Source organism: Pinus tabuliformis, chromosome 7 (genome assembly GCF_031772625.1).
Source record: "Pinus tabuliformis cultivar Carrire ecotype Pingquan chromosome 7, CPIR1, whole genome shotgun sequence".
In the NCBI taxonomy this organism is placed as follows: domain Eukaryota; kingdom Viridiplantae; phylum Streptophyta; class Pinopsida; order Pinales; family Pinaceae; genus Pinus; species Pinus tabuliformis.
Window position 1 is genome coordinate 174,143,300 of NC_142293.1, and position 19,642 is coordinate 174,162,941.

The 19,642-nt window shown below is 38.9% G+C and overlaps 1 protein-coding gene across 1 annotated transcript in view; it reads right to left on the minus strand.

Annotated features, from left to right (window-relative positions):
* Positions 1-19,622, minus strand: part of LOC149246395 (cysteine-rich receptor-like protein kinase 10) — a 40,078-nt gene extending 20,456 nt beyond the window's left edge. The window contains exons 1-5 of the mRNA XM_089455682.1: positions 19,468-19,622; positions 19,129-19,348; positions 18,797-19,034; positions 18,469-18,604; positions 18,063-18,272 (exon numbers count right to left, since the gene is read on the minus strand). Of these exons, the coding sequence (XP_089311808.1) occupies positions 18,063-18,272; positions 18,469-18,604; positions 18,797-19,034; positions 19,129-19,348; positions 19,468-19,548 (885 nt within the window). The 5' untranslated portion in view covers positions 19,549-19,622. The remainder of the gene's footprint in view (positions 1-18,062; positions 18,273-18,468; positions 18,605-18,796; positions 19,035-19,128; positions 19,349-19,467) is intronic.
* Positions 19,623-19,642: the final 20 nt, after the last annotated feature.

Genomic DNA, 19,642 nt, shown 5'->3' on the forward strand with positions numbered 1-19,642 from the left:
GGTGGTAGTCAACACCCTAAATTTGTTAAATGAAGTGAGTGAAGCAAAGCAAAGAACAAATCTAAGATCGAGTGTAAAATTCAAGAAAGAAAGTTTAAGCAAACAAGTTCAAGCGAGCAAGTTCGAAAAATCAAGCAAGCGTTAAAACCAAGCAAGCATGAGTTCAAGCAAGCAAGTTCAACTTGAGAAAAGTATTCAATTGTTAGAGTATCTAAACAATTTGATATTATCCGTTGTTGAAGACACAATGAAAATCAGAAAAGCGACCCTTGATGATATTAAAAAGCATAGATACATCAGGCACATGAGACTGTTTAATTTCTCCAACTTGAATCAGAGCTATAACGTGATGAGCTGCAGCAGAAGAGTCATGTTTCTAAGCCATTCAACAACACAACTTCAAACAATGAAGATGATTCCAAGCCACTCAACCATACAACTTCAAGTGTAGAAGTTGTCCATGATCAAGTTCAACCTTCTTGATCAAAGCCAATCATCAAACTATGGGAAGAAGTCCAATGTAACAAAAATCGATGTGGTTTAAGATATGACAAAGAAGACAACAACTTACATATCTTGAATTATTCAAAACCAATCAAGTTCATCAGTGGTGGATTTCTTGAACAAGCAACATCCGAAATCAATGAGAAAGTTGAAGAAAAACCAAAATGCCAACATTGTCAAAGAACAGGTCATATGGAAGATCATTGTTTTGATCTCCATCCTTGTCACCATTGTGGCAAGAAAATCCACTCGTGAGAAAGATGTTGCAAACGAAACCAACCAGCCAAATTGAAGATCAATTATGCATGTATTGATCATTGGGAGTGTTCAAATGTTTGCTTATGTTTTATCGCATAATTCAATCTCAGATATTGTAGCCAACAGTCAAATGAAGATGATACTCTCATGTGTTTGGAAGGGGGAGTACAACAATGAAACTCTCCTACATCTAAAGTGGGTAGATTTCAAAACAAATGCAGATGGTTATGATCTCTCCTTTCAGTTTGAAAAGGGGGGAATTGATGGTTTTCATACTCAAAGTTTTGACAACAACATAAATTTTCCAGTGGGAAAGTGATTAAGATGTTGATTGAGAGCATTTGTGGACATTCTTTTGTTCACTTGGATGGTCATTGGACCAAGCAAAGGATAGATAGATCATCTGAACTACAGTTTGGCATTACATTGAATTGTCAAGCATTTTTAGAGTTGTATCAGACTTGTAGTTGATTCACTTCTCTTGGTGTGCTCTCTTCATATTGGAGTTTTTAGGCATCCAGTTTTGGTGGTTTGTTTCAAGCAGTTCCTCATTGAGGATTAGCTCAATAGTTTCAGCATGAAGACTTGGAGATGGTACCAGGTTCTTACTTTGAACTTATGATTGAGGGGGGGAATGTTAGCCTCATACATATATTAACAATCATTAAGTCCAAAGTAAATGTTGATTAAGCATTTATTAAAGGGTGTGTAAAGGAAAAATTCATAAAAAAATATGAAATTATTCATAATGAAAGTAGACTTACTTTACAAGTCTGCGTATGACTAAAAATGAGGATAATGAGAGAAGTTAGAGATGAAATCACACAAAATTAGCTTAGATATTTGTGGAGACATTTATGGAGATATTGTGGAGAAACTTGTAGAGGAAGTTCAGCCAATTAGCCAAATTGGTTGTTTGTTAGCCAATTCTATAATACCATGCCTCATCTTCTGAATTATGTATCATTATTTGTAATACAAAATACAATTTAGGCTTAATGCCTTTTCCGCATTGTAGCTTATGCTTTTGTCTCTCTTGAAATTAAGTTTTTATTTTCATTAATATACTTCAATTTTTTATAGTTATTCATTTTATTTAGGCATCTTATTTAGATTGAGAACTGTGAAATAATTAGGAATATTTTTAATTTTGATGAATAAAAGGGAGGTTAATTGTAACCCTGTTGTCCAACCCTCTTCGCCAAAAACTGACAGATTCCTATGCGTAATCAAGCATTATCACCATTTTGACTATGTAAGAGTATTCTATTACTCACAATCTTATGTAAAAGTACATAGAATACTTCCATTATATAGCAATGGAGGAGGCCCAGTGTTGGATAAGGATAACTATGACAACTAGACAGATGCAAGTCTCCTTGTGTGCTGACAACTCACCATACTTAGTTCATAGGGAAATGAGGCATTGGAAAAGACAACTCTAATACTCCCCCCCCCCTTAAGCAGAACATAGGGAGTAACTACAGAAAAAAGAAAACAAATAATGGGTCTCGACAACAAGGTATGACTAAGTACCCATGTACAAACTCTCAAAAGTGGAGAAAGAGAGTAAAATCCATAGGAACCCCCCCGCCTACCCGCCCGCCAAAAAAAAAAAAAAGAAGAAGAGAGAAAGATGTCAGTGCTCAAATTATCATGGAGCTAAAATTGTAGATCCCATAACAATTCATTGAATGGCATGAACATAGGTCTGCTCCAATCAAGAAGTAATAAATGTTGAAGTACCAATATTTTGAGGATGAGAGCCATGAAACCTTTATGAGGTTGGTCAATTTTTGAAGTAGGATTGTTGTGGAGGCACAAGGGTGGTAGACAATGTCAACTTCTCCAAAAAAATGAAAGAATCGAGACAAGGGCTTCAAACAAAAGCAACATCATCAACCAACAAACAACTAATGAGGCCTATAAGTATGGAAAATGTCGTACAACAACACTCTTGAAGTTGTTTAAACACCGTCATCATCACACTGATCAAACAAAAAATATGATCATTTTCAACAAATCAACGACAACAATATTCGTCACCATCTAACTGCCCCCCCTAAAACATAACTACGAAAGGAGCAAGAATCAACAGTCTTCGTTGTCAGCAAATTCCCCCCCTGAAGCACAACTAAGGGAATAGTGAAAATCAACAATGAACAACTGATGCAACATAATGATATGAATTCTTCAATAATTTGTTCAAATTATGCCATGACCATCCATTGATTCATCCACAATCTATCTTGATAGTTGGTGCTAGTCCAAGATTCATTCTTTCATGTTTCTTTTGTAATGATCTAAAATAAAGACTACTAATTGACCAATAATGTTGATGCTTGGGTAATTTCTTCTGATGAGGGTGTGCAGATAGCTCAATTTTTTTATTCAGAATCAAAGTTGGGTGCCACAACACTTTTATCTGGAATGACATCAGCATCCATGTCATCAATATGTTTATCAAGCACTTCATAGTTTGATGTAGGTGATGAGGCAACAATAGGATCTAAGACCTTCTCTTGATGTCTGCACTACATGGTTAATAGGAAAAACAATTTCCTGTCCATTCTTCCCAAGTCCACCGGTATATCCCATTTTTATCAACAATTAGGATCCAATACCAGTGGTATGCTTTTTAAAGTTGGGTGCAACAATAACATGTGATGATTCATGGTCATATGCAGCCATCTGACAATCAACATCAAGTGTGGATGAAGGAGGGCTTGGCACTTTAACATCAACAGTCTCCATCTCAAATATCTGAAGATGACTAACTTCCAATTCAAGTTCCTTCTTAGACTCTACTATGTCAAATAAGGTTGTGTGCAACATGTCACAAATGCCACAATCCATGATGGTCGAATAGCTTAATCTTGACTTATTCATGCTTTAAATTTTATGTTGATAGATAGATAATAAAGATCTAGCCAAATTGTTTAATCTTGGCAGATCAGTAGTTAGGTATAGAATAAAAATGAGCTCATCAACTTAATCTGAGCCATTGGAAGTTATAAGGTTAGAATTAGATAGTTTGCATGTCAAAAGAAAAGGAAATAAAGGGTCAGCAAGCTCAAATGCACCCAATAAAGTGAAGAAAAAATGCTAGGATAAATCAAGGGTAGGTAGAAGAAAAGTTGCAAATGTACAAGGTTGCTGAGTCAAAAGCACATTTATCATGCTTAATCCTATGTTTCATGTGTAGGAGCATTTATGAGAAAGAAAAGATGTTCACAAGCTGGTTTAACTAATTTCCCTTCATTTCACTATGCCCCCACATGCTTATTTGCTAATTTCCCCATTATCCCTTTATCATTTATAAATCCCCTTTTCCCCTCATTTTGACCCTTACCCCTTGGTTTCACACATTTCCCTAGTAATTACCCTTCAAAAATCATCCCCCTACGCACAACCCCCTTTTCCCTAGTGTGAAACCCATTCCCCATTGCAAATATTAACTCCCCCCTTATTAATTGCCCTATTTCCCTTCAAAAACCCATAAAACCCCCTTATCCTAAGTTTTTATCCCCCCGCATTATTTAATTAACTCCTCGCTTCATATTTCCTGACAACCCCTTTTGACCCACCAACCCTCGGTGCAGTTAAAAAAAGAAACCCGCCACATAACCCCTCATCCCACTTTATTAAACACGCCGCTTATATTTAATCCCTACCTTATTTACTATTTAATTACAAATATTTGTAATTAAAACTTGGGCCCCGCAATTCCCTTTCCCAATTCCCTCCATGCATCTTAACCATGCGACAACCGTCTGATCTCCTACCCCCAGATCCGACAATGCACATCCATATCACGTGGGTTCATTGTCCGACTGATAGCAGCCTGAGAGCACGCAAGATTCGCGGTTTTGCTTGGGCGTTGTTTTGCTACATTGCAGCCCTAGACTAGATTGCGTGCTCGCGAAAAATATCGCCTGCCCTCCAAAAGTGGTGTGATGGCCTAGAAAACCACCTCCCCGCAAAAAGCCGAAAACTGCCCACTGTTCATTTATATTTTCTACGCCAAAATGTGACCATAACCCGTTAAAAGGACGAAAAAGCCCCAATTCACTCTTTTCGCTCGTTTTCATTGTAACTGCTACTCAAGCCATTCTGCGACACCCTGAACCTCTGCGAACAAATTAACCACCATCTACCACCTAAAGAAGCTCCGGACACCTAAATCAAGCAACCAATTGACAGTTCAAGCTATTGTGCCCTCTACATTCACCATTAAACCCAATTTACAAGCCAGGTCGCCAAATTCCAGGTATTCTTGAGAAAAATAGGAACGACGCTCTCAATTTGAAAAAGTATATTCCAATTGAAAGCTTAATTAATTCAAATTAATTAATAAACTTGCCTAAATTGAAGAGAAATTTACTTGTATACCATAACCCTTCTCTTACAGACTGTAACTGTCATCCCACTATTCCATGGCTTCCAGACCTCACTTCTACAACCACTACAAGCCTAATTCATATCCATAAACTTAGCCACGGCTTCCGAGACCTCTCCGGATGTGAGACCAGATAAAAATAATCAAACTTGAATTAATCAGAAGGAGTTGCAGCTCACAGGTGTGTACATCACCTGGAGACTACACTCAAAACAAGGAGGAGACTCTCTCTCTCTCTCGTTCACTCTACTTACAATGAATGAAAATTAGATATTAAATACATGACTGAAAAATAGGTAGCTGAAACCAACCTCTTAAATTCTAGGAACAACTCCTAAACTAAGAAGGTAACGTTACAACCACATAACCATTTCTCCATTATTTCTAACTCCCCCCCTTAATGGAGAAAGGGTTATTTTGCACACCTAACATCCCTCTAAATAACTCAAACTTTACTCGCCCTAGAGGCTTAGTAAAAATGTCAGCTAAATTATCACAAGTATTACAATAATCCACACAAATTTCCTTAGACTGTATCTTTTCTCGTACAAAGTGAAACTGAGTATCAATGTGTTTAGTATTCTTATGGAAAACTGGATTGTATGCAAGCTTTATTGTGCTTTGATTGTCAGTTTTGATGCTGGTTGCTGCTTTTTGTCCTTCGCCTGCATCACTAAGCAATCTCCTCAACCAAATGGCTTCGCATGTAGCTGCACACAATGCCTGGTACTCTGCTTCACATGACGATAATGCTACAGTGCTTTGCTTTTTGCTACTCCATGAAATAACCCCAGATCTGATACTGAATGCATAGCCTGTGATGGATCTACGATCATCCAGGTTGGCTGCCCAATCAGAATCTGAATAACCTGCTAAAGTAACATCAGAAATGTCAGTGTATAAAATACCATAATTACAAGTACCACTAAGGTACCTCAACACACATTTTGCTGCATTCCAATGACTGTCAAGTGGTCTGGACATAAAATGGCTCAGCACACTAACATAGTATGCCAAATCAGGCCTAGTTGTCGTAAGATATATCAGACTTCCCACTAGCTGTCTATACAAAGTGGCATCCACCTGTTTTGTGCCATCGTCACTGCTCAACTTGAGGTTCTGTTGCAATGGTGTTGTTGTTGTTTTACATTGTTCCATTCTGAATCGTTCCAACAGGTTTCTGGCATACTTTCCTTGAGTTAGAAAAGTTTGACCAGAATCTTTCCACACTTCTAGTCCTAGGCAATAATGAAGATCATCGAGGTCTTTCATTTCAAATTCCTATGACATTTGCTGCTTGATTTCTTTGATTAAACTATTTGCATTCCCTGTTATTATCATGTCATCCACATACAAAGAAATCAAAATGATTTGCCTCTGTTTATTTATCTTGGTGTACAGATTCGGATCGTTGAGGCTCCTATGGAAGCTATGCTGAACAAAAAATGAATCAATTTTGTCATACCATGACCTGGGTGCTTGTTTCAATCCATAAAGTGCCTTATGCAATTTACACACTAAATGCTCCTGCCCCTTTTTCACAAACCCAGGAGGCTGTACTAAATATATTTCTTATTTTAATTCCCCATTCAGAAATGCAGATTTAACATCTAACTGGTGTAGCTTCCATTTATGTTTTGTTGCTAAACAGATTAGCATTCTAATTGTATTAAGTTTAGCTACAGGGGCAAAGGTGTCATCGAAATCGATTCCTTCCTGTTGTGAATAACCCTTTGCTACCAATCTAGCTTTGAATTTTTCTACAGTACCATCTGCATTTATCTTAGGTTTATACAGCCACTTACAACCTATAGGGGTTTTTCCTTCTGGCAGCTCAACTAAGTCCCAAGTATGGTTTCTATATATGGATTCCATTTCTTCATGCATTGCAGCCCTCCATTCATCTGATCTACTTGCTTCTTCATAATTTGAGGGTTCTACAATATTTAAAATTTTGGACATTAAAGCATAGTCTCTGAATTTTGCAGGTAGTCTAGTCTTTCTACCTGATCTTCTAGGTAAATGACTCACCTCAACTCTTTCTATTTCAGCACTGTCCGAGCCTGCATCCTCACTTATTATACTATCTGCTGCTACTTCTTCCTGTTTCTGCTCCTGCTCCTGCTCCTGTTCTTCTTCTTCTTCACTGTTCAATTCTATCAGGAATGGAATGTGGCTGTCATTGTTAGAGTCTTCGTTTCCATCTTCTGTCTGTTCATGAAAAATGACATCTCTGCTTGCAAACACTTTATGAGTCACAGGATTATATAATTTGTATGCTTTATACTCTGTGCCATATCCTACAAATATGCATTTCAAGGCTTTGGGATCTAGCTTTTTCCTATCTGCTTTCGGTATATGAGTAAAAGCTTTAGATCCAAATATTCTCATATGACCGACTGCTGGTTTGAGTCCAAACAGTGCTTCAAAGGGGGTTTTGAAGCCTAGACATTTGGTGGGACTCCTATTCTTTAAATAAACAACAGTGTTAATGGCTTCTGCCCAAAGACCATTAGAAATGCCCTTACCTTGAAGCATACTTCTCGCACACTCCACAAGGGTCCTGTTCTTGCATTCTGCTACTCCATTCTGCTGTGGAGTGTGTGGCACTGTAAATTGCTGTATAATCCCATGTTGCTTGCAGAAGTTCATGAACTCATTTAACCTGTATTCCCCCCCTTGATCCGAGCGGAGAATCTTTATCTTCTTTCCTGTTTGGTTCTCTATCATAGATTTGAATTCTTTAAAATATCGGAAATCTTGACTCTTTTTGCTTAAAAAATACACCCAAGAGAACCTAGTGCAATCATCTATAAACAGTAGAAAGTAGTATGCACCTCCTAAAGACCTAGTCTTCATAGGTCCACAAATATCTGTATGCACTAGTTCTAGGATTTCTCTTTCTTTTCTGTTGACATGCAAAGGGAATTCATCTCTATGCATCTTCCCTAATGCACATCCATCACATTCCAGTTTGATATTATGTAAAGCAGGAAGTCCATCGACCATACCTTTATTTTTAAGTAAGAAGAGATCTTGTAGATTGATATGTCCAAATCTCTGGTGCCAGAGATTCTCAGCTGTTGTTGTTGCTGCAACCATCGCCTGTTGTGGCATGCTCCTTGCATCCAGTCTATACGAATTCCCCACGCGTACTCCTGTTGCAACTGTCTCCAATTTTCTATCCTGAATGACACATCCATTCTTGAAGAATTGCACCAGCATGTCCTGGTCTGTTGTCATAGAGACAGAGATCAAATTCTTTTTAATTCCTGGAACATATAAAACATTTTTGAGATGTTTGATGTCGCCACTAGGTAGCTTCACAGGAATATCCCCACAACCTTTGATCTCATACCCACTGTCATCACCCAAATAAATTTTGGATCCACATGCAGATTCTTCAAGAAACTCAAAATATTCTCTCTTACCAGTCATGTGCGAGGATGCGCCAGAATCGACATACCACGTATTGTCCTCATCTCCTTTCGATGCTGAAAGTACAAAGTCAACTGTAAATAGTCGAAGATCATAGCTGTGGTCTTCCTCTTCTTCAGCAAAACAGCCCTGATGTTTCTTCTGTTTACTTCTCCTTTCATCTGCTTGCCTCTTATAACACTCTCTGATCTGGTGACCAGGATTTCCACAGTAAAAACATTTCTTAACATAGTTATCATTCATACCTCTAGATGGTCTCCTTTGAAAGGAGTTGGCCCCTTTCTGCTGCTGCTGCTGCTGTGGTTTCTGGTGCTGGTGTTGGTGCTGGTGTTGCTTTCCTCTGTGCTGTCGCCTCTTTGCCATCAGAGCAAGGTCATTGCTCTGGGTCTTCAGATTTTGTCTTCGCTCCTCCTCCTGGAGCAGAATCGCTGTCAGCTCATCAAAAGAGGGGGCTTTCTCCCTAGCTGCCAACCCTGAGATGAATGTCTGATATTCATCGGTCATCCTGTTCAGTGTGAGGGTAACCAGATCTGAGTCTGATACCTTTTCTCCAATGGATCCCAATTTGTCTTTCAGATCCTTGATTCTGGCTGTGAATCCATCAACAGATTCATTCTCGTCCATATTTAGTGCATACAATTTTCCTTTGAGTGCGAGAACACGATTTGTGTTCTGTGTCTCATATAAACCCTTGATCGTATTCCAAATCTCCGCGGCCGACTTGCAGTCTTGAATATGAGGGATAACGTTGTCTTTGACAGACATCTTCAGTATTACTTTTGCCTTTGTTTCTCTCTTATCGCAATCCTATTCTTGGGTTGCATTTCCGGATCTCTGTTCATTTCCCAAGATGATCGACCATGCATTCGCACTCTCCGGCAAGGTTTGCATTTTGAACTTCCAGTTGGAAAAATTCGTTCCATCGAGCTTGCCAGACTCGTGGAGGTATGATTCCAAACTGTTGTTCATTTTTGCACCACTGAACACTCTAATCGGCCACCACCGGGCAAGTCCGATCTGCTACCACGAACAGATCAGGAACTTCTCTGTGCCACCACCGGGCAAGTCCGATCTGCTGTCTCCAAACAGATCAGGGACTTCACTATGCCACCACCGGGCAAAACCGATCTGTCACCACCGAACAGATCAACAAACGAGCTCCAACACGCCACCACCGGGCAAAGTCGATCTGCTTCCACCGAACAGACCGAGGAGCTGCACTACGCCACCACCGGGCAGGTCCGATCTGCTACCTTCGAGCGGATCACGGCACCTCAAATCGCCACCACCGGGCAGATCCGATCTGCTACCTTCGAGCTGATCAAGGATCTTCAGTTCGCCACCACCGGGCAAACGTGCCTCCACCGGGCAACTCCGATCTGCAACAAAGATTGCAGATTTACAGAGAGAAAGGGATGGCGCTCAAAACAGCGCAGAACCCGCGCTAATTGCGGAAAATGAAAATTTGTGGAGTGCAGGAATTTTGGCGCGCTTAACAGCCACGGATCTGCGCCAATTTGGTCGTTCTTTTCTCTGGCGCGATTTACAGCCTCTCGCGCCAATGGCGCGACTGTTCCTCATAAAAACCGCGCTAATCGCTGCACCTTCTGTAAAAAAAAAATTCCGCTCCGAATTTCCGCTCCAACCCTTCCTTCGGCTCAGTGATGATCAGTCATCTGATGCCTTTTCGCTTCAGGTGTTACTGCAGCTCCACCTGATCACACAGATATCTTTACATGTACTCCTACCACTACAGATGTGCAACTAATGATACATCCCAGAAAAAAAACAAAATTAAGGCTACCTCTACCCTAAGCTCTGATACCAAGATAAAAATAATCAAACTTGAATTAATCAGAAGGAGTTGCAGCTCACAGGTGTGTACATCACCTGGAGACTGCACTCAAACAAGGAGGAGACTCTCTCTCTCTCGTTCACTCTACTTACAATGAATGAATATTACATATTAAATACATGACTGAAAAATAGGTAGCTGAAACCAACCTCCTAAATTCTAGGAACAACTCCTAAACTAAGAAGGTAACGTTACAACCACATAACCATTTCTCCATTATTTCTAACTAGACCTCTGACAACCCCTTACCTGGACATTGACAACCTAGCATTAGCTGACAAATATTTTCAATAAAGGATACTACTTCCCGAGCTTACCTTCTAAAGCTCCACTACTGGAGTAAGGACAAATTCTTAAACTAGAACGGTGACATCCACCTTTGGGAATCTAATTTACCCAGGAATTTGTTCCTATAAGTACACCCATTCCCTGACATTATGCACTTCTGTCATGCCTTTTACATTCCTAGCCAAAGGGCTATTATCACCCCTAACCAACAACTGTTATTTACCATCACTACAGAGACTATTAACCAAATGTTGCAGGTCCAACCAAGCCCTGATGAGACCCCATTGTCTATTGGTGACTTGCTGGACCTATACATCAAGTTAGAGCTAACCAAAATAGCCCAAATATTCCAGACTTTCATCATAGAGGACTGCCATACTCCCACAGATAGTCCTCCTTATGCTGCCACTATTTTTTCAGAGAGAGGCAAACATATTATTACGATGCTCTCTTGCATCCTAAGATATACCTTAGATGAGCATGTGGATGAGGTTGTCTGGGCCTTTCTTTCCATCTTTACCCTAGGCGAGCCTTCTACTGTCATTTACAACTATGCTCAATTAATTGTAGACAGGATGCATCAACAGTTCACCAGACTACCAACTGAGAGAGTCTTCAAGTACTCCTCTGTGTTATTTCATATGTTTTTATATTATCAATCAAACAAATTCCCTGTCAGCATCCAGAATTTGGATACCAAAGGGAATCCAAAGTCAGTTATTCATTGGACACCCTTGATCCAGAAATTATCCATTGCATTCACCTATAAGGACTTCATAGATTCATTTGTCCATCTAGTCATGAACATGCTGACTAGTATCCCTCAGCCTAGAATCAGCCAAGAACTCAAAAGGGTATTACAGTTGGCCAAGAACAGTAAGGTGGTAGATTGGTATTTGTACCAGAACCACACAAAGATTAGAATTTATGGATGCCAACTTTCCTCTTACAAACTTCCCAAATACCTCCTTATGAGGATATTTGCCTTGGAATGTTTTAGGCAGATCATCAATTCTAATGAATTCAACTTCCTAGCAGCTAGGAAGAAAACCCAATTTAAAATTAAAAATCAATTGGGTCCCTTCATTTGTAATAACAGAGAGGCTGGACCAAAGGCTGACAAGATCTTGCAGGAAATGAAATTCAGAAACAGCTTTATGTGACAGTATGACCCTCATGGGGTCATAAATAAGTTAAGAATCAAGGTCAAATTGGAACCTTTCATCCACCATCCTAGACCAGATATTGAGAGGTTTGCCAACCAATCAGAATGGTTGGAAAACACATCAATTGACATGGATAACATAGAAGTGGATGTAGAAAATACATTGATTGATGTAGAGAAACAAATTGATGAAAGTTCTTTCCCGCAAATTCCAGAACTAGGGGAACCCATGAATATTCCTCCTATTTTACAGACCCTAGCAAATGAGGAGAGAAATCCAAAGAGAAACAGTGGGGAGGGTTCCAGTTCTGCTATGGAAACCACAGATGAGAATTTTGAGCTCAGGAAAAGGCCCAAGCTGAATCCTATAATTGAACAGGAAAAAACCATTGAATCAGTGGAAATAACTGACACTGATACAATGGTGGAAAGAAGCAAAATCACAGCTGCTTCAGGAGAAACACAACAAGCATCTACACCTAACACTCAACTAATTGAGAGACAACTTAGTGTTGAGGTTTTTTCTTTCACCAAGCCAACAGATAAGGAAAAAGATATCAAGGACAGGTACAAGGAGATCAAGTTCATAAATGAGAAATTGAAGGCAGAAACATATGCCCAATATTTCAAGCACACACCAGTTAACCAGAGCAGGTTGATGTTAGCTTTTGACATCAAAGTAGGGAAAATGGAAGTGTCTATCATGCAGCCAACTATTTAATAGCCAAAAACATTAGCTGACTATAGGAAAATTGATTTTTAGGTGTTGGCTAGGGATGTTCATCCCATTGACCAGATAGAATTCCACAAGCAGGCTAAAGAGATGATCTACTCCACCTTGACAGGAAAGGCCATGGCTGCATATAAGCTGCAAAGCTCCTTAGATAACATTACAACCCAATATAAATTGGAGAAGGCATTCTCACAGGCCAAGGACAATAGGATCAAGTCATTGGAGGACTTGGTAATTGAGCTGGGACATGATCCCAATGACATCAAAGCTACTGAGAAGTTGATCAAGAAGAAGAATGAGGACATTGCAGCTCTTAAAAAGTAATTAAAACTTCCTTATTCAGAGCACCCACAAACAAAAGAGGTCCTAGAGAGCCAAACACATCAAGAAGAGCTGATGGACCTAGTGCTACAATTGAATGATCAACTGAAGGAAATGGAAAAAGAGTTAGATAGCTTGATACAAGTAAAACAAGCTAGTCTGGAGACTACCCTTGCCACTGTTATCCCAACAGTTACTATTGCAGTACCTTCCACTTTGGCAGCATCATTAGCTCCTACTGCTCCAATGCTTACATCACTGCTAGCTTCTACAGCGTCTACATCAGCAATAGGGTCAACAGGTGATGAGGCAAGTAAGTTGGTCAGAGAAATGGAAGATATGTCCATTCAGACCACTGAAATAAACAAGCTCACAGAAAAGGTAACCAATCTAGAGACTGACTACAAACTTGCCCAGATTATGCATAAAGAGGAAATATAGAAATCGGCCAGAATGAGTGAAAGAATAAAAAGCTTGTACAATGAATTAACTTTGAAAGAACCCCTTGGACAGGCTAAGGAACAATCATGGGCCAATATCATTGACTCTGTCAATGATATTTGGCCATCCATTCAAGTAATTTTTGAATAGATTGAATTAGTGAAGCAGGCTATAGAAGCCATATGCATAGTAAAAGCAGAACTGGGAGACATGTCAGAGGAAGTTGCAAGGATCATTCACTTCCTCAACTCCAAAAATAAGTATGAATTGCAAGAATTAGAGATACCTGACAAAATAGGTACTAATGGAAGTAAAAAAGGGTCCTCACCTAGAGGAATTTAATGTTAAACCTTGAAGATAAGTGCCAAACCATGCAGCTGGCTATAAACAGATTCACGGTTAAGTTTTAAGTTTTGAGGCAAAAAGGTCTGCACAATCCCTTGGTAATAAATGGCAAGTTAATGACAGAGGAGGACTACAACAGGAAAATCTGAGAAGTGGCCAGAGATCAAGTGAAAACTTCATCTATGAAGGGAATCCCAACTGGCAAGGTCCTATATCAAAGGAGATCCTAGAGAGCCAAACACATCAAGAAGAGATGATGGACCTAGTGCTACAATTGAATGATCAACTGAAGGAAATGGAAAAAGAGTTAGATAGACTGATACAGGTAAAACAAGCTAGTCTGGAGACTGCCCTTGCCACTGTTATCCCAACAGTTACTATTGCAGTACCTTCCACTTTGGCAGCATCATTAGCTCCTACTGCTCCAATGCTTACATCACTGCTAGCTTCTACAGCGTCTACATCAGCAATAGGGTCAACAGGTGATGAGGCAAGTAAGTTGGCCAGAGAAATGGAAGACATGTCCATTCAGACCACTGAAATAAACAAGCTCACGGAAAAGGTAACCAATCTAGATACTGACTACAAACTTGCCCAGATTATGCATAAAGAGGAAATACAGAAATCGGCCAGAATGAGTGAAAGAATAAAAAGCTTGTACAATGAATTAACTTTGAAAGAACCCCTTGGACAGGCTAAGGAACAATCATGGGCCAATATCATTGACTCTGTCAATGATATTTGGCCATCCATTCAAGTAATTTTTGAATAGATTGAATTAGTGAAGCAGGCTATAGAAGCCATATGCAGAGTAAAAGCAGAACTGGGAGACATGTCAGAGGAAGTTGCAAGGATCATTCACTTCCTCAACTCCAAAAATAAGTATGAATTGCAAGAATTAGAGATACTTGACAAAATAGGTACAATAATGGAAGTAAAAAGGGTCCTCACCTAGAGGAATTTAATGTTAAACCTTGAAGATAAGTGCCAAACCATGCAGCTGGCTATAAACAGATTCACGGTTAAGTTTAAAGTTTTGAGGCAAAAAGGTTTGCACAATCCCTTGGTAATAAATGGCAAGTTAATGACAGAGGAGGACTACAACAGGAAAATCTGAGAAGTGGCCAGAGATCAAGTGAACACTTCATCTATGAAGGGAATCCCAACTGGCAAGGTCCTATATCAAACTTTTGAGAATTCGTTTTACCTCCAGCATGAGGTAAAACACCTTTTTGTGAATAAGCCTACTTTTACGAAGCACACGAAGGCAGATAAGATTTATAGGAAGATGATAAATATCCAATTACCAGATGCTGAAACATGGGAAAAATTAAATGACTTACTGTAGAAATACACAGTCAAAATGTATAATAAGATTGAAAAACATAGTAAAAGGATAATGACAGGCTAGCCAGATGAAAGTGTATCAGTTGAAAGGTCAGAGTGAATAGAACATCCAGCGTGAAGACCAAATAGCAAAGCAAAGATTAAAAGGAAAAATATCAGAGCTTAAAGACAACACAACCTAATAAACAGGGACATCAAACAATAGTTCAATAACTGTCTCTATCTTCTTGTATAAAGATATTTCTTTCTCCTAGATTAATTCCCAAGATAGTTTGGGATATTTTGTAAATTATTTTTGTATAAATACTTCATAATTCGAAGTATTGAGTGTCGATTGCTATACATTTGTAGAGTTATTTTGATCATAAACCTAAGGGTTATTGTACCAATTTTTCAAGTTAGCAGACTCGACCAAGTATTAAAGAGATTGCATTACAGGATTCATGTGTTGAGCGATTATAGTGAAATATTTTCTTTGTCAAATTTGTTATTTTCTTATCTTTTTCACAAACTTGAATGTTATCTAAAGTTGAATGAATTAACTAGGAATTTATCTCAGAATTTGTTTAAGTACTCTCTATTTTGAACAATTAAGCATTTACATGTTTTCTTCTGATATCCGGATATGAGAATCCTTAATTTCTCTCCCATCCCGATTGACCTCTTTCACTTTCTTCATAATCCAGCCTAAGGAATGCTTAGTTTCTCTTTAGATCCGATTGAAAACCACTTCAACATCCAGCCTTGAGATCTGAAGTAACTCGAATATCTTGCCCTGTAAACACTGTTTTTAGAACTTGATCTAGTCCTATTTGTTTGACATTTGACCCCATACCACAATGGTAAAAGACACTCCTCTTTTCATCTAAGTAAGTGATCCCACCACCAAATCTAAATCAAAACCCAAGTACAATCATAACTAGCCTAAAATCAAATAACTAAACAAAGTTAAATCATAAAGAGAGAGCCCTCTTTGAGAATTAGGAAGGCTATATCCTAATCTCCAAAGTAGGCTTGTGGTTACCTATAATCATTTATTTCTAATCAACTCTTGAGAAATATTGGAGTGATAACAGACTTGACATCCTCCCCCACTTTAAATAAGATGGTTGTATCATATCATCACAAAATGTCGCTATCTCTATTGTCTCCAAAATGTCCATGTTGTCCACCTCTGCTCCATCATCACACAAACCATCAAGGCTCATGACTCCGTGAATGGGAAAGTCTTCTCAATCCATGATCATCAACGACCTTTGTCGCAATCTCTACATGTTGGCCTGCCGTGGAAGGTTGGTCCCTCTAACTCAAGCTACATCCTATCACTACAACATACATCGCGTCGACCCATCATGTATCGCCATCATGTGAGTTGCTGCCATGATACTCCAACTCAACCCAAACACATCTCAGTACATTGTTGACCCTCATGACTCGAACTAGTCGGGTGATCAATCCAACTGTCACGCTCAAACCATGAGAATGCACCTCCTTATGCTATCATCGGTTGTTTCCCTCAACATCCTGTTACAACTTCAACTTGATCAAGAATCCATCCCATCTCCATCAAAGTGTAAAATGAGTCATGCACAGGTCCATGAAGTAGTCTCCATCTCATCCACAACTTGTTGTCCATGATGCGGGTGTCGATGTATTGTATATCAATCAGTCATATCTATCTAAGCATCATCATCCCTCAAAAGGGGCAAGTCTAGACCTTTTTCATCCTCTTCTTCTTCATCACAATCTGCAGCTACATCCTGCTCCATTACCTAACCAAGTCGAAGAATCTCTTCTTCAACATTCCCTTCCAAGACTTCAAGTTCATTTTGAATTCGTGGGTTCTCTTCTTTCATATGCCTCAACCTGTATAAGGTCAGCAAGAGCCTCCCATTGCATTCTTCGCAACTTGCCATGTCTTGTCGTTCAGCTTGGCCCAAGCACAATGCTTTACCACTTGCTTCACTTTTCTTCAAATCTCAATCAGCTCGACACGCCCTAAATCAAGCTCTGATACCATCTGTCATGGCCCTATCCTATGGTAGGCTGAAGCAACAAACTTCCTTGAGAACGGATCTGATCCATTTTGCAAGCAAGGATGAGAGAGAAAGCCCAAAACACTAAACCTCATAGTTATTAATGTCACTTTGCAATATGGGCAGCTCACTGTAAAACTTGTTCCCAAAAACTTTAACCTTGATGCCAAGGCTGAAAATGCATTAATTCTTTGCATGTCAGTACCCAGAGGGCATCATGAGATTCAAAGTCGATGAGGATGGGGGGAAAGACAGGGAAAGAAAGAGGTTCAAGGCACATGGTGTTTTGGTTGAAGATTTGGACAAAAGGCGCCTCTGGCTGTAGAGAATCAAGCATGGTCAAAATAGATCAAATTGTAACAAAAATGATGTCATTCAAAGACTACAAGACATCGTGAAAGTTTTCACAATAAATCAGATCCAAATCAACACTCAATCAAATTTGTAGCTCCACAAAACAGAAACTCCAAATCATTAAAAAATAAAAGACTCCAAAAATGAATTCACCAAATAGAAAACTCCAAAATCGAATTCAGCAAGGCAGGAATCTCTTGCTTTGATACCACGTAAGAGTATTTTATTACTCATAATCTTTTGTAAAAGTACATAAAAGGCCTCCATTTTATAGCAATAGAGGAGAACTAGTGTCGATTAAAGATAACTAAGACAACTGGAGAGATGCAAGTCCCTATTTGAACTTACAACTCACCATTCTTAACTCATAAAAAAATAAGATGTTGAAAAAGATAACTCTAATGAAAAAATACACCTCCACACTTGTAAACATAATAACACTTTAAATAAAACTCCAAAGTATCCGAGGAAATTGATGAGTTATCACTACCTCTACTTCTTTATAAATTTAAGACATCAAATTTCCTATTTGGAACCAAAAGAGTCAGGAATGATAGACTAGATGGAAAAGTTGATACCGGTGGCTTTGTGGGAACTTGTAAACTCTCAGAACTTGAAAGCATCGTAATAACTCGTGACATTGTTGGACGAAGCTTTAAATCGTCTTGTATACACAAAAGGGCAACCTGAAAGCATCTCAACGCTTTGCGCTTCTCGTTATCCCATGTTTCAGTTATCGTTCGATCAATCGTTTGCACAACTTTCCCTTTTTTGTATGAATGCCATACCTGCATTTTCATAAAATATATACATGAAATAAAGATCGATAATTTTGGTTTTAATTTAGTTTCTTGATAAAATAAGTATACAAGTCAACAGATGAGTAATTCGTATCAAAATTGATCAGTGAAACCCGTCATCTCATACTTCGGCTAAAGATATCCTCTGAAAAAATACAACTTGAACAGTATGACAGCATCTCACCCGTCCTAAACTTTCCAGAGCGTTAGATGATATCTTTTCTCCAGTGAGAAGTTCCAGGAGAACAATACCAAAGCTGTAAACATCGGTTCTTACAGTAAACTTCCTCGTCATAAAATACTCTGGTGCCATATAGCCGCTGCATATTCAAATTCCAATGGAAGAGATGCTGTGAAGGAACTTTTAGAAGATAAAAATTGAACAGAAAATGTAAATTCCAATTTTCCTTTGAATTATTTATGCTTTTTTGCATATACTTATGTAAAACATAAAAGAAAATTTCAACAACAATGAAACAGAAATTTACAATGCAAACATGTTAAAATCTTACGTAGTTCCTACAGGGCTTGTAGCAGTGACGTGAGTCCTATCTTCAGGGAAAAGATTTGCAGTGCCGAAATCTGCTATCTTAGGGTTCAGTTTCTCGTCCAACAAAATATTACTTGCTTTAATATCTCGATGAACAATCCGCACTCGAGAATCCTCGTGAAGATAGAGAAGCCCTCGAGCTATTCCCTGGATGATGTTGTAACGCTTGTGCCAATCAAGGAGTTTGCGATTTTCTGGATCTGTATCCATGCATTCAAGAGGCCAATTCAACACCAAACTATCTAGATTGATACATTACTATCTACATTGATATATTAAGTTGAAGTGACTCACCGAATAGGAATTTATCAAGGCTCTTATTTGGCAAGTACTCGTAAACAAGAAACCCTTGTGACTCCTGTTCGCATGAGCCGAGTAGGATCACTAAATTCCGATGCTGAAATTCTGCAAGCAGCTTTTCATTCTTAAATTGTTTTTTCATAAATTCTCGACTTCGTTCGTCTGTGAACGACATCTTCTTCACAGCTATTTGTTTTCCGTCGTCGGTAGTCCCCTAAGAGATTCAGACAAATGCTCTGTATGAAAGATTTTCTAAAGTAAATCTGAATTGTCCTTCTGGACTACTATATTCTTATATAAACCAATATAAGATTTATGATTACCATATGTTACCTTGTATACACCGCCAAATCCCCCCTCCCCAACCTTGTTATCCTCATGAAAATTGTTTGTAGCAGCTACCAAAGCTTCCATCTTAAACACTTTTTGGCGCCCAGTGGATAGCAGATCTTCCTCCACTCGCCCACTATTTATATACACTTTTTGGCGCTCATTATTATTTATATAC